Raw genomic sequence first — 14,786 nt, 5'->3', positions numbered from 1 at the left:
TCACCTCCGAATCAGCTTCGGCACGTGCTTCAAGGTACCGGTCGACTTTTGTAATGGCATTCGGACACACTTTTTTAACAGGCCCTGTACGTTCATCCTGGTACTACATTACAGCGTTTCATATGGCACTCGTCTAAGCCCCAGAAAGTAGTACATGATATGCACCATGCAGAAAGATGAGGATAATGCCCCGAAATATTTCACAACACACCGTATATTCAGGAGTGGACTGCGGTGATGGACAACTCGCGAAAGAGTTTTTGACAGCGAAAGCAGTTTGCTACGAAAACAAAACAAAAACAAAACGAGCGCATGTCTCAAAATTTAGGTGAGCCAAGAAAATGACTGTTGCCTATTCTAATTGTTTCTTACTTGTCTCTGAGGATTCCCGTCGTAAAGTCCAGAATAACTGATGCAATACAGACACTGGGGGTGGCTTAAACCACAGTTTGTTTACCTAATTCATGGTAAGTGGAAGCACCACAGTGTGGCTAATAATGCCAGCAGCTTTATGCTAACTTACTGAGCTTCGTCAGTCAGTCAACAAAATTTATTGAGGTCCTAAGGAACCACAGAGCCTTAGATAACGGGCCTCGCCCACGTTGGGGCTGGAAGACGATGGTCCTCCGCCTGTTCGCGAGCTCTTAGACACCCCTTTCTTGTTCCCGAAAAGCGCCATTTTGAAAGGTTTTCGCCGAGTCCACCTGTTTATTAAAATAGGCGAGTTGTAACCCAGAACATCGTGAGAGCTTGCATGCTACGAGCAATATTTTGCTAACGATGTCGAAACACGACGTGCGTCACCCTGTAGAGCCACGCTCGGCTAGTATTCGCACAACCAGGACACGCCAGTGAAACTCGCAGTGAAATGAAAGAGCGAAGCATAAGTGATAGCCGCTTGCCTGTACTTACCGGGTAGCCCGTCGGTGACACGCTTCTCGCAGATACGCTCCATGGCGGAATTGGCGTAGGCGTAGTTTGTTTGGCCGGCATTGCTGCGCCCACAAGTTGTGGTTGAGAAGACGATGAAATGGTCGAGCTCCGGGCACAGCTGTCGCGACAACTGGTCAAGAAGAAGAGTACCGACCACTTTCGGCTTGCACACCGCGTCGAATGCCTCGATCGTTTGGTTTACGAGTAGGGCATCAATAAGAACCTGGAAGCGAATGGTCAGAACGTATTTTCTGGTAGACATATTTACATGTCATTTTTTTCATATAACAGTTGTGAATGGCAAAGCTAACCACAGAGGCTATTTTTAGTGTAATTTTATATTCCACTTTTCTATTGTTGCTTGTAAAAAGTTGCTGGCCTGAATTAATGTTCTCATTTGCTTTTAGGCGTTGAAGAATGGTTAAAAAAACCGAGAAGCTGATGACCATAAAGGTCAAGGGGGCAATGAAACAAAAATGTGCAATTCCAAGGGTGTTTTGCAGCATTTTATGCAGTAAATTGTCACGCAAAAATTTGTTTCCGGCTTTCAGGGTATAGCGGTGATGATAGAGGTGACAAATAAACAAAAATTTGCATTTCCATGATTATTTTGCAGCATTTTCTTCAGGTAATTGTTGTGCAAAAATTTGTTGCCAGATTACAGGGTATAACACTGATTGACTAGTCTAAAGCACACGTTCCAACAAACTTTAACGTGAAGGCTTTTAGCGATTGAACCTAAATAAAAAATCATGGCCAGACGTGCAAGAGATTCAGAAGAAGGGAAACTTGGCCTAGTCGGTAACAATCGGTAATGTTTCTGCGCAAAAAAAGAGCAAAAACACGATAGGAGATAAAAGTACAGACAAACGCTTGTCTGTCCTTTTCTGTCCATTCGTGTTTTCGGTCGTTTTTTGCAGAGTTAATATATGGCACAAGAGACGTTTATCGCTCTCAGGAGGAGCTCAATCATTGAAACTTGGACCACGTGTACAGTCAATAAGAGACCAGTAGTGACGAGTGTGCGGGGCACACCTATTCGTAATATGTTCAAAAACCTCGTACTTCACTTATTTCGGTGGGGCTAAAACATAAAACCTTTCCAACGCTGGGGGTTGGAATCAAAGCAAGGCAAAAAAAAATTAGCTCCTTGAAAAAGTGAAGAGAAATGCTTTGTTTAATTCTATAGTAAATAGTGTTACAGGCCGAAGTTCATGCCAAGTTTAAAGCGAGGAGTGACTCATATTTCCACACTACTGCGTGGTTTCAGTAGCAATGCCGGTGAAGCAAGACTGACACTTTAGGAGATGCTTTGCATGGATTATCTCAGCTAAAGGGATTGCGGGTGCATGTGCTCGCACTTTATTGGCAGTATGTGTTAGAATGCTGCACAAGCCCGGGCTGGCCCGCGGGCCGAGATTCGATTGTTGGATAAGACCCGGGTTGAATCGGGATTGTGAGCTTCGGCGTCAGATCGGGCCTGAGTCAGCCCCGTATTAGGCCCGGGTCTCATACATGCCGATATAATGACGTGTGTACGCTGTTTGTCTCTGCTGGCTGTTAAACTTTTTTGTCGACAAAAAAGCTCATGCCACCGGAAATGCAACCTACTGAAGCAGTGGCATACGTCTTGTCCACGTGAACTGTCCCTCCACATGGGGGCTAGCCTTGTTCAAAGTTGGCTCATTTTTATCTTCACTTCCATCTTTGCTGCCCCACCATAGACACCCCTTTTTCCTTTATGCCACATATCTCATTCTTCTCCATCGTCACCGCCTCGAGCTGCAAACCTGCAATCACAACTGTGACCCATAGACGGGTGTCTAGACTTCCCTACCCTGTTCGCCTCGAGGCCTTGAGCCATCAGTGACTCAGCGGCCACCACTCCCACTTCCGTCTCTGCGGGCGATCACTGTCAGCACACCTGACACACCCTGTTTTAGAGGGAGCGCCAAGAAGTCCGCAGGCTGATTCACTTCAACGCTTCTATACACAGTTGTTTTGAATGTCCTCAGTAAGGTCTTGCTTTAAGACAACACTTTAAAAGATCGAAGGCTGCACAAGAAGATGACGAGATAGGCATCTTCAGGGAACAGGGAGGACAGGGGCTCACTCGCTAACGGGTGTGACTCGCTTTTTCAAATATATGGCACGGTGGTGGCAGCAAGTCGGAGAAGAGGGGTGGGTCAAAGAACATTCTCGTTTTTAGCGTGAAAACGTAGTGTACGTTCGGGACAGTTGTTGGCCGAGAAGTTGACACCACCGTTTTATTTTATGTAGTGCTGCCCACTTTAGTGTATTCCTCCCGCAAGCAGCCAGAGCACGTTTTTTAAAAGACGATAGGGACCTTTGACGCAAAAAATTGATCTGTCTGTCTGTCTGTCTGTCTGTCTGTCTGTACATTTGTGTTTTTGTGTATACAAAAATTTATTGTCACAAACGTCAATAACACTCAACAGAGCATTTCCTTCTTAGACATACTCTAACGATGATGACAAAACAGATGTAATTTACATGAACATGAATATGAGATGGCGTTGAAAGAAGATGTACATTTGTTGGTTCACACAAATTTTTTTCGCCCTTAACGGTAACCTAAACGGTACCAAAGTGACCAAATGATACTCCAAATGGCTTACCCCATTTTCAGCGCCCACGAGAATTGCTCCAGATTCAGCGTTCACACTTGTGCCATTGTGAATTAAAAAGCGATTATTGCGCCTATCTGAGGCATCATGACGACACTTAAATATTTCGTATGTGTGTATTTTACTAGAAAAGGCATACATAAGTAATTATAAGGGCCATAGCATTTGTCACGTTGCGCTGACCAGGGAACACTTGCACGAAAAGGCAAGTGTTTTCAATGCTTTGCTAAGACGACAGGGTGATGGAACCTACTCATCGCCTTGCGTTCTGCACCTTATTCCTTCCAAGACGGGCGCGCAAGACGTGCGCCCTTCATTTTCCTAGGTATTTGCCAGATAGCGCTTATATCTCACGTGTGACATGACTTGATGCGCTCTTTCACCTCCGCTGCACGATCGAGGCACTCTAACGCAGCACCTCCAGTATACCATTAACCAATTTTCTTGGCAGAACATCAAACAAACGTTTTGTTCACTCTCTCTAGATGGAAGACTATCATCTTTCGACGACATTTGCAGTGTAACATGCAAATACTGGGCCAATTTTCTTTTATTACATTGTGCAATGAGTCAAGTTTCCACGAGACTTCATACTTTTATTGAACAGAATCATGTCGTATGCAAATAATGTAGACTCAGACAATGACTGTTTGCCATTTTTTCTTTTTATGGTGGTTTTATATTGTTATTTGTCTTTTCAAATGACAAAATAATACTGCGTCGTTAGCACTGCATATTTGAGACAGCTGGCTGTGACTAGAACTATAAATCATATTGCACGCAATTATTTGGTAAAAGTGTTACTGGCGTAATTAATCAGTACACACAGTACTAGGGAAAGTCATGACACTGAAAGCTCTCAGAGCAATCTAAAAATATATATTCTGCGTGGTAGCTATCTTCACATTAACCTAATATTGAATAGTGCCTCGTTTGCGCTAAATGCAGAATTGGCTGAAACAGGCCGGGCCCGCTGGGCTGGCTCCAAACCTTTTGTGTCCGGGTCAGGTACGGGCCACATTTAAAAACATCGGGCTTGGCTTGATAAGGGCGTTTTTGGGCCGGGTCGGGCACGGGCCGGGGTACACGACCTGTGCTGTGCCCTATCATGCATGTATAAATGCGGTTTAGGAGGTATCAGTTAAAGAAATTTGGTCGAGAGTGTAGCTCACCATCGCCAGGTTGAAGATTCCTCCAATGGGTCCCATGGTCGCTGCTTCTTGGATGACCATCCTAATTTCTTCGTCGGCTGAGACGTCCGCCTTTCTGACTAGCACCTCGACTCCAACAGCACGCCAGCGGCGCAAGCACAGCTTCTGGTAACCAGTTCTCAACCCCGAGCGGGAGGTGAGCAGTAGCTTGCGGCATCCACGAGTCACCATCCAGTCGGCGAGCTCCAGACCGAAGCCACCTAGACCTCCGGTGATCACGTACGACTTGTGCTCGTAGAAGTGGGTACGCACCATGGATTCTACTTCAAACGGACGAGCTGGGTGGGCGTGCTGGGGGCCTTCTTCTAGCCGGATCTGGTGGTCGTGAATTTTATATTTCTCGTCAAAGTAATCATATTAGTATGAATTGTTGGGGTTTCATGTTCCAAAAGTATGATATGGCTGTGAGAAATTACGTAGTTGAGGGCTCAGAAAATCTAGACCATCTGGTGTCTTTAGCGAAGTGGCGAAGACACAAATTTTGTTTTTTTTCGGGGGGGGGGGGCACCTCATGATATAGAGGGGGACGAGATGCTGCGCTGAAATTTTCGTCTCGTATGTCATGCTAATTTGTTTCGCCATTTTGTGGTTCAAATGCTATGGGGAAGAATATCGGGGGGCATATTGGAATGACACCCGAAGAACGGCAAATGGGTCAAAACTTGGAGCGCGTTGCCGAAGCACATCACCATCATCATAATCATCATCATCCTCATGACTACGCCCACTGTAGGGCAAAGGCCTCTCTCATGTTCCGCCTATTGAACCGGTCTTGTGCCTTCTGCTTTCACTTTATACCTGCGAACTTTTTAATATCAACGGCCCACGTAACATTCTGCCGCGCTCTCACGCACTTACGTTCTCTGAAAATCCAGTCAGTTACCCATAATGACTAGCAGTTATCCTGCCTACATGCTACGTGCCCGGCCCATGCCCATTTCATTTTCTTGATTTCAACAATGATATCCTTAACCCCAGTTTGTTCCCTGACCCACTCTGCTGTCTTCCTGTCTCTCAAGGTTTCACCTATGATTTACGAACGACGCTGACCAAGCACCGGGGACGCACGAAAACAACACACACACGAAGGGAAAGTGTACTAGCAACGTTCTCAACTCGACATAATGCACTTCTCAAACACGAAAGATGCGCGAAACATCCGAACAAGTATACACAGGACGTGCGCGAACAAACAAGAGTCACAGTTGTTGCTCCTCTGTTTTAACAACACACTTTTATTGCTGACGGGGCCTCTCCAACGAGCGAAGGGGCCTTCGTGTGCTCTTTGACCTAAACGCAATGTTGACTACGAAAGCACCCGACGTTCGAATTGTCCTCGCCAGGAGATGAGCTGATGCTTGCGTGAGCACGGAAGACAACGTCCCGTAAGGAAAAGTGCAAGTTACGAAACAACACATCGCGCCGAGCAGGGCACCGCGCTGGAGCCACTGCAAATTTTGTTTCAGTGACTCTACGCCGTGCTAGGGTGCTTCGATGCGCAGGGCCCCGCGGAGGAGCGGGAATCAAGACTCACTACGCCGTGCGCTCATTCAGCGCCACCTCGTCGGTAAGGCAGACAACACGCTAATATTCTCCCAATGTCGGGGTATCGTCAGCAGTAAATGGTGCATAGCTCACTGTCATTATGCTGAAGGACGTGGGCTACTGTGGCCGAGCGCTTAATGCCGCGCGCTGCGAAGCGAGAGGTCACCCATCTTATTCCACGCATCGGAAAAAATAATAAAGAATCATTTTTCTTCTTGACACTTATGTAAAGGGTGCCTCTGTTATCTTTCGCCAGATTCCCTATAGGTCGACACAGGAAGTGACGATGCGATCAAATGCAAGGTGGTCTACAACTGCAAGATGGTCTACTTGCAAAAGTTGGTTAATGGGCCCTAAAAAACAATTTTTCTGAACACGAACAATCTCGCTGACTACTGGCAACGGTCCATAACAAGCATTTGGTTCACATCGTAGCGAGTGTCGGCACTATATATATTTGTATATATATACATATATATATATATATATATATATATATATATATATATATATATATATATATATATATATATATATATATATATATATAGTGACGGGGAAACTGACAGGGCTCCCGTCGAAACGTCGGCTGAACAAAGAAGTTGTTATGTGAAAACTCATCTACTTTTATATCAAAATCTTGCGGTAACCGAAGTTATTCTTCTGCATATAAGCCTTATATATATGGGAAAGGGTGTATACCTAAGGTATAGTTTTTCCGCGTTTTGACAAAATATATTGTGATCTAACAGACTGTAATGCCAAGGATTGAGGAATGTATAGGGGAAGTGATTAGAACCAATGTAATGTAAATAGGATGAAAGAAAAGTGGGCGTAAAATAACTTGCCGTGAGCAGGAATTGAAGCTTCGACCTTCGAATAACGCATTCGATGCTCCAACCACTGAGCTATCACGGTGGCTATGCCCGCAGCCAATTAATTGGGCTTATATGTGAATTTAAACGTGGGAGTGTCAGTGCAGTATCAGGGTGCCGTTAGGTTGTATACGAGGCACTATTGGTCAGCTGCCCGTGCGTAATATGTTCACGTGCTACGTGACGCTACACAGACTCATGAAAGGGTGTTCCAGATTCGCCGCTATGGCTACAGATGGCGCTGACTGATATCTGACCCGGGAAAAAAAGAAGAGAACGTATATATATATATATATATATATATATATATATATATATATATATATATATATATATATATATATATATATATATATTGTGATGAGCGAGACAGAGAACAAGATACAACAGCCGATCCTGGGCCAGCTGTTCTATTCTGCCTCTTCTTCCTCGCTTTCTAGCCCATGGCCCACAGCTGCCACGCCGCTCTTCGTTACATTCGGCCACACTGCGGACCTGACAACGAAAAAAAAGAAATTACAGTTCATTGCACTGCAGCGCTCCGACTGCTTTTTTCAAGTGCGACACATGCACAGCAAGGTTGTTTCTTTTGCGTTTATCCAGATTGAAGTTCGCATGTGAGGTGTTCACACGCCAGGTATTTTCACGCACACGCCGAGTAATTATGAATGGCCCGCCGAACTTAGGGAGTAGCTTCTTGCCAGGCCCGCTGGTGCCCCTGTGCACCCAGACCTCGTCACCAATGTTGTAAGCAGGAGCGGGTCTACGGCGTCTGTCATAGTGGCGCTTTTGATTTTCTCGTGCGTGGGTGGCTGCGCCATTGTGATGAGCAAGACAGAGAACAAGCTACAACACCCGATCCTGGGCCAGCTGTTCTATTCTGCCTCATCTTCCTCGCTTTCTAGCCCATGGCCCACAGCTGCCACGCCGCTGTTCGTTACAATATCATCATCATCATCATCATCAGCCTGACTACGTCCACTGCAGGACAAAGGCCTCTCCCATGTTCCGCCAGTTAACCCGGTCCAGTGCTTGCTGCTGCCAATTTATACCCGCAAACTTCTTAATCGCATCTGCCCACCTAACCTTCTGTCTCCCCCTAACCGGCTTCCCTTCTCTGGGAATCCAGTTAGTTACCCTTAATGACCAGCGGAATGTGCGGCGATGGCGTAGTGGTTAGAGCATTCGCCTCACATGCAAGAGGTCCGTGGTTCAAATCCCGGTGCCGCGCAGTTCCCAACCGGATTTAAAAAAAATCCGCGTAATAATGGAACTGCATTAAGAGGCCTGGGGTGCGGCCTCACCGGTAACCTCCGCCGGGAACGCACTCCCTCACCAGAGAAGGATTGGACACCCTGGTGCAGTATCTGGCCACTACCTCCCACATGCATACGTCAAATAACTCACGGCCCTCAGTCCCCAGCAGCTGCGAAGCAACTGACCACGGCGGCGGTCAGATCTGCAACGCAGCTGAGGGTGCTAAGAATCTCTGGATCCGGACAGGCCGCCATTGGAACCTGAACTTGGCAACATTTAACACTAGAACCTTATCTAGTGAGGGAAATCTATCTGTACTATTCGAGGAGCTAGAGGGTGTTAAATGGGATATAATAGGGCTCAGTGAGGTTAGGAGGACAGATGAGGCCTATACTGTGCTACAGAATGGGCATGTCCTTTGCTATCGGGGCTTGGCAGACAAAAGAGAACTGGGAGTGGGGTTTTTAATTCACAGAAACATAGCTGGCAACATAGAGGAACTCTATAGCATTAATGAAAGGGTGGTAGGTATTGTAAACAAACTGAATAAAAGATACAAGATGAAGGTAGTACAGGCTTACGTGCCTACATCCAGCCATGATGACGCTTCAGTTGAAAGCTTCTATGAAGACGTGGAATCGGCAATGAGTAAGGTAAAAACACAGTATACTATAGTGATGGGTGACTTTAATGCAAAGGTAGGTGTCACGGATGGCCATTTTCGACGACACCACGTCACAGCAATTTAGGACCCACCTTTCTGCTCTCCCTGTTCAACTCCGTAATCATGAGTTGCAATTCGTCCCCTGAGTTACTCAGCAATGCAATGTCATCGGCGAAGCGCAGGTTACTAAGGTATTCTCTATTTACTCTTATCCCTAACTGTTCCCATTCTAGGCTGCTGAAAACCTCCTATAATCACGCGGTAAATAGCATTGGGGAGATTGTGTCTCCCTGCTTTACACCATTCTTGATTGGTATTCTGTTGCTTTCTTTATGAAGCACTATGGTAGCAGTTGACCCCCTGTAGATTTCTTCCAGAATGTTTATATATACCTTATCTACGCCCTGATATTTTCTGTAGTCCTTTTTTGACGATGATGATGTTATTTTCCAATGATTGCGTTCCTTTGGGACGCTCATTGGCATTGCTGAAGGTCGTCGTGTAACAGGAGATTAACTATTGGGGCTCTGGAGAGCGCATCTGCTTCGACATTACTCGTGTCCTTTTGATGTTTGCTGTTCACATCATACATTGACAGTTTCAAAGACCACCGGAAGAGACAACCTTGACGATTTTTAACATTCTTCAGCCACTGGAGTGCACAGTGATCTGCTACAACAGTGAATGACTTTCTATGAAGGTAGCAATGCCATTCATCAACGGCATCTACAATGGCAAGACATTCTATTTCTGTAATAGCGCAGTTAATCTCGTGCTTAAGTAGTTTGCGGGAATAGTAGGCAACCGGATGTTCTTTGCCTTTGTCATTAGGTTGTTTCAGCACTGCAGCGATGCCTTCGCCAGATGCGTCAAAGTACACAGTACATGGTCTCGAAAGGTCGTACATGTGAAGCACCAGTTCTTCAGTTATGCGCTCCTTCACTTCACAAAAGGCTTGCTCGCATGATTCTGTCCACACCCACTTGCTGCCTTTGTGGAGTAGTTTTGTGAGTGGAAGAGCAATTTCGCTGAAGTGGGGGATGTACTGACGGCAAGTGTTGACAGTGCCCAGAAAACGCTGGCGATCTTTTTCTTGTTTTGGTGTTTGAAAATTGAGTATGGCAGCCAGATTATTTGCTTAGGTGTCACCATTCCTTGTGAAATTTTGTGGTCCAGGTATTCAATGCTGCAGCGTGCAAATTGGCACTTTTTTCGTTTGAGTTTTACGTTCTAGGTTTTGAGAGCTTTCAATAGCGCCTCAAGGTGTCGTATATGATCATTAAATGTCTGTGAGTATACGACCACATCGTCAAAGTAATTACAAACGTTGGTGAGTTGATTTTTCGCTATTATTTATTTCATGGCTCTTTCAAATGTAGCGGGAGCGTTCTTCAACCCAAACGGCATTACCGACCACTCGAAATTACCATCAGGCGTGACAAATGCAGTTTTCTGAACATCGTCAGGATGCATTTGGACATGCCAGTATCCCGACGTTACGTCCAACGTAGTGAAAAACTCCACATTTCCCAAGTGGTCAAGAATATCATCTATACGTGGAATTGGTTGAAAGTTGGGTACCGTTATGGCATTGAGTTTCCGGTAGTCTATACATAGACGACTGTGTCCTTCACCTTTCTTTTCTGCTAAAATGACAGGTGCAGCGTAGGGCGATAATGAAGGCTCACAACACGTTGCTTGAGGAGAGCATCAACTTCTTTGTTGATCTCCACTTTGTCTGCCTGTGAACATCGGTATTGTGCTCGACGAATAGGGACAGCATTGGTAAGTGCGATCCTATGTTTCTCAGTAGTTATGCACCCAATATCTGTCTGAGATTTCAAAAATATTTCGTCATACGTGCTTAAACGAGAGTCAAGCGCCGCCGCCTCATGCTATTATAAGTTTTCTGAAGTCAGGGTTCGCATCACGGGGCTTGAATCGTTTTCTTTTCATTGTGATGTAGAAGGTTCATATTCTCACGTGCTTGTGTCACTGACTTGCTTTCCAGATTTACAGAAAATTGAAGTACGAAGCGCTGTCTAGGCCAAGAATTAATTGCGTTCTCATGCCTCGCAGCACATGTGCAAAAACTTTCTTTATGACGTTCACAATTTGTAACTGAATTCTCACGCGACCCAAAGTTCGATTGTTTGATGCAACTTGCTGGACCATGATGTTGGAGTCTCTCATCAACTAAAGCTTCAGCTGTTTGTGCACATCCTCGCTGATACAAGTAATTGTTGCTTTGCTCCTGTATCGAGAATTGCATTTACTGGCTTTCCGTTGATGAGAGCACTGAAGTGTATTAATGAAACTCTGGGTCGCCCTCCTCGTTTCCCCGCTCAGTATCAATAGCGGACACATTGCCACGGCGCGGACATTCGTAGTGCCAGTGAAACTGTCGTGGGAAACCAGCAGCTGAGCAGTATCTACATTCGTTTTGCGGGGCACGCGGTTGAGGAGTTATTGTTGGCTGCGGTGGTCTGCTGAAGACACGTAGAGCTCTCGATGCGATACTAGCGTTACGAGTAAAGGAAACTCCTCTCAGCTGTTTAAAGATGTCTCGACCCGTTGAGCAGCGGTGAGCCACTCTAATGACGAGTTGAAAGAATGTCCGGCGAGCGCCAGTTCCACATAAGGAGGAACACCATCAGTCAGTCCAGAAATGATGTGGCACTCTTTCAGGTCAGCCGAGAAACCCAGTCGCTTTTTCTCGTCGTAGTAGTCCTTGATGGTCTGCCCTCCTTTCAGTCGGTACTGAATGAAGAACTGGAAGGCATCTCCGCCAGTCGTAGCAAAGCGGCTTGCATGTCGTGCTTGATATCGTCCCAAGTTGTCTCGCCGTTGCCGAAAATCTTTGTCAGGTACCACTTGAACGCTTCGCCTTCAATGTATTCGCTGAAGTGACTGACCCGATCGCGGTGAGTTCATGAGGCCTCGGCTGCCTTCATGTCAAAAAGAGGAAGCCACTTGTCGATGGGGACATCTTCTGGTGTTGAACTTCTGTATGTTGAGCGGAAGCTTTGGCCTAGCCATGGCACGTTGATGAGGTCGATCCTGTCGACTCGTGTGACGCTACAAAATGAAGACACGTCGTGGTCCAGATGCCGTGCGTTTTTCCTAATGCACGCGCACTTTTTCTTTATCGGCTTCTCCTATATTCAGCTTAATAATGCGTCACACACACACACACACACACACACACACACACACACACACACACACACACACACACACACACACACACACACACACACATATATATATATATATATATATATATATATATATATATATATATATATATATATATATATATATACATATATATACATATATATGTATATATATGTATATATATATGTATTAGGGAAAGAATGGCATACTTAAGGGCTTTTTTCTGTGTTTTTACACAATAATAATGAGATCTAACAGACAATAATGCCAAGGAAAGTATAGGGGAAGATATTAGACCGAATTGTAAGGTAACTATGAAGAAAAGTGGGTGAAAAGATAAGTTGCCTTGGGCAGGATCTGAACCTGTGACCTTCGAATGACGCGTTCGATGCTCTACCCCTGAGCTACCACGACAGCAATCCCCCCCGCCACTTTATTGGGTTTATATGTGAATTGAACGTGGAAGTGTCAGTCAGCGCCACCAGTAGCCATGGCGCCGAGTGTAGCACACTCTTTTTTGAGCGTATTTAGCCTTACGTAGCACGTGAACTTATTACGAGTGGGCAACTGACCAATAGTCCCTCGTATACAACTTAAAGGCACTAAGTCTGCCAGTACGAGACCCTCGTTATTAAATTATATATATATATATATATATATATATATATATATATATATATATATATATATATATATATATATATATATATATATATATATATATATATATATATATATATATAGGCAGGCATGGTGGTTGAGTGGCCGTAGCGTTGCATATAGTCTAGTAGATCCTCCGTGAGTGGTCACAACGTGGTTTATTTCGACGTTTCGGCCTAGAGTCTGGCCTTCATCAGGAATAAAGATACAGTTTGTCGGTGCTCAGCTTTATACAATCTCAAATCAGAGGGCAAGGTAAGTTGGGTATTAAAGTGAAATCAGTTGACCAAATTCACCGGCTCAGCAAGCAAAAACCAAATAGCTCCAGACCAATTATGATTAGTTTTTACGATTACCGCGAAAAAGAAAGTGTACTAAAAACTGCAAAAAACTGAAGGGGACTACAATTAGTGTCAGCAATGATAACGCAAAGGAAACTGTCTCCGCTAGAAAAAAGGGTTGGCAAAGCTGCGAAATCGAAAGGGCAAAGGGAGCAAAAGTGAAGTTTATTCATGACAAGCTTAAAGTGAACGGCGAGCTTCATCAGTGAGATCCGACATGAAATATTCGTAGTCAATGCAAGCAACAAAAAGATAACAAGGAACGTAACCACAGCTCTGCAACTTCCGCTCATAGCAGCTCGAATGTGCCAAAACTGACTGATGGAAGTGGCATGAAATCATCTGAGATGGCGCGTTCATAGCTAAGAATTATTTCACTGAATGCGCGAAGCATTGTACATAAAGTAACAGATTTAGAAATCTTGCGGATCTTACCTTGCCCTCTGATTTGAGATTGTATAAAGCTGAGCACCGACAAACTGTATCTTTATTCCTGATGAAGGCCAGACTCTAGGCCGAAACGTCGAAATAAACCACGTTGTGACCACTCACGGAGGATCTACTAGACTATATATATATATATATATATATATATATATATATATATATATATATATATATATATATATATATATATATATATATATATCTGGAAAAATAAAATGCGAACGTGAAGAGAGAGGAAAGCCTCCATCCAGAGTGTGGTGTGCTATAGGTACGCGCATGGTGCTATAAAAGAGAGAGAGAGGGCACGGCACATGGCCTGCAGGCAACATGTATAAGTCGGCTTTGCTGTTTATGCAGGCACTTTCGTGGATTGTGGGAGCGACAACTACGAGCGGCACTTTGTGGCTACCTTCCCACGAGTGTCATCAGATAACTGTGAGCAACAAGTGGGTGGATCAACCATCATCGGTGTCAACTGGTGGAAAGAATAGGCTCCTTTCGACAGAACTTATCAGAACTTTAAAAGCAGCTTCTGGACGGCTCGTTTATCATCAGTGACGTCATCAACGCCTCGGCTAGAAAAGGAGCAGCCCAACCAAGGAACCCTCTGAGGGCTCGGCACATGGCCTGCAGGCAACATGTCTAAGTCGGCGTTGCTGTTTATGCAGCTTCGTTATCTCTCTAATACAGCATGTTATAGTAGTGACAATTGATTATTGTTAGTATTGCCGTGCCCTCTCTTTTGTATTGCTAGTGTCATTGATTGCTGGTCTGTGGTGTTGATGCTTTTAAAGTCTCGTGATGTTGAGGAAAACCCGGGGCCAAGGACTGCTGAGATGTTGGAGCAAATCTTAGAAAAACAGGTAGCATCCGAAACCAAGATAGATGCTATGAGGAAAGAAATATCCGATTTAAATATTTAAAACTGAAAAGTTGACGGACTATATTAAAGTTATTGAAAAAATGAGTGAGCGAATTAGCAGGCTGGAAACTATAGTTAGGCAACAAGAACAGAAGTAAATTGA

General features: G+C 44.7%; 1 protein-coding gene across 1 annotated transcript in view; it reads right to left on the bottom strand.

The window, feature by feature from the left end:
* LOC119179103 (fatty acid synthase-like) overlaps positions 1-14,786 on the bottom strand; it is a 146,171-nt gene that overhangs the window by 30,060 nt on the left and 101,325 nt on the right. The window contains exons 22-23 of the mRNA XM_075870086.1: positions 4,754-5,107; positions 913-1,156 (exon numbers count right to left, since the gene is read on the bottom strand). Of these exons, the coding sequence (XP_075726201.1) occupies positions 913-1,156; positions 4,754-5,107 (598 nt within the window). The remainder of the gene's footprint in view (positions 1-912; positions 1,157-4,753; positions 5,108-14,786) is intronic.

Source organism: Rhipicephalus microplus, chromosome 7 (genome assembly GCF_043290135.1).
Source record: "Rhipicephalus microplus isolate Deutch F79 chromosome 7, USDA_Rmic, whole genome shotgun sequence".
NCBI classification, from domain to species: domain Eukaryota; kingdom Metazoa; phylum Arthropoda; class Arachnida; order Ixodida; family Ixodidae; genus Rhipicephalus; species Rhipicephalus microplus.
The sequence above is the reverse complement of the archived record's forward strand: the minus strand, read 5'-3'. Positions and strand labels throughout refer to the sequence as shown.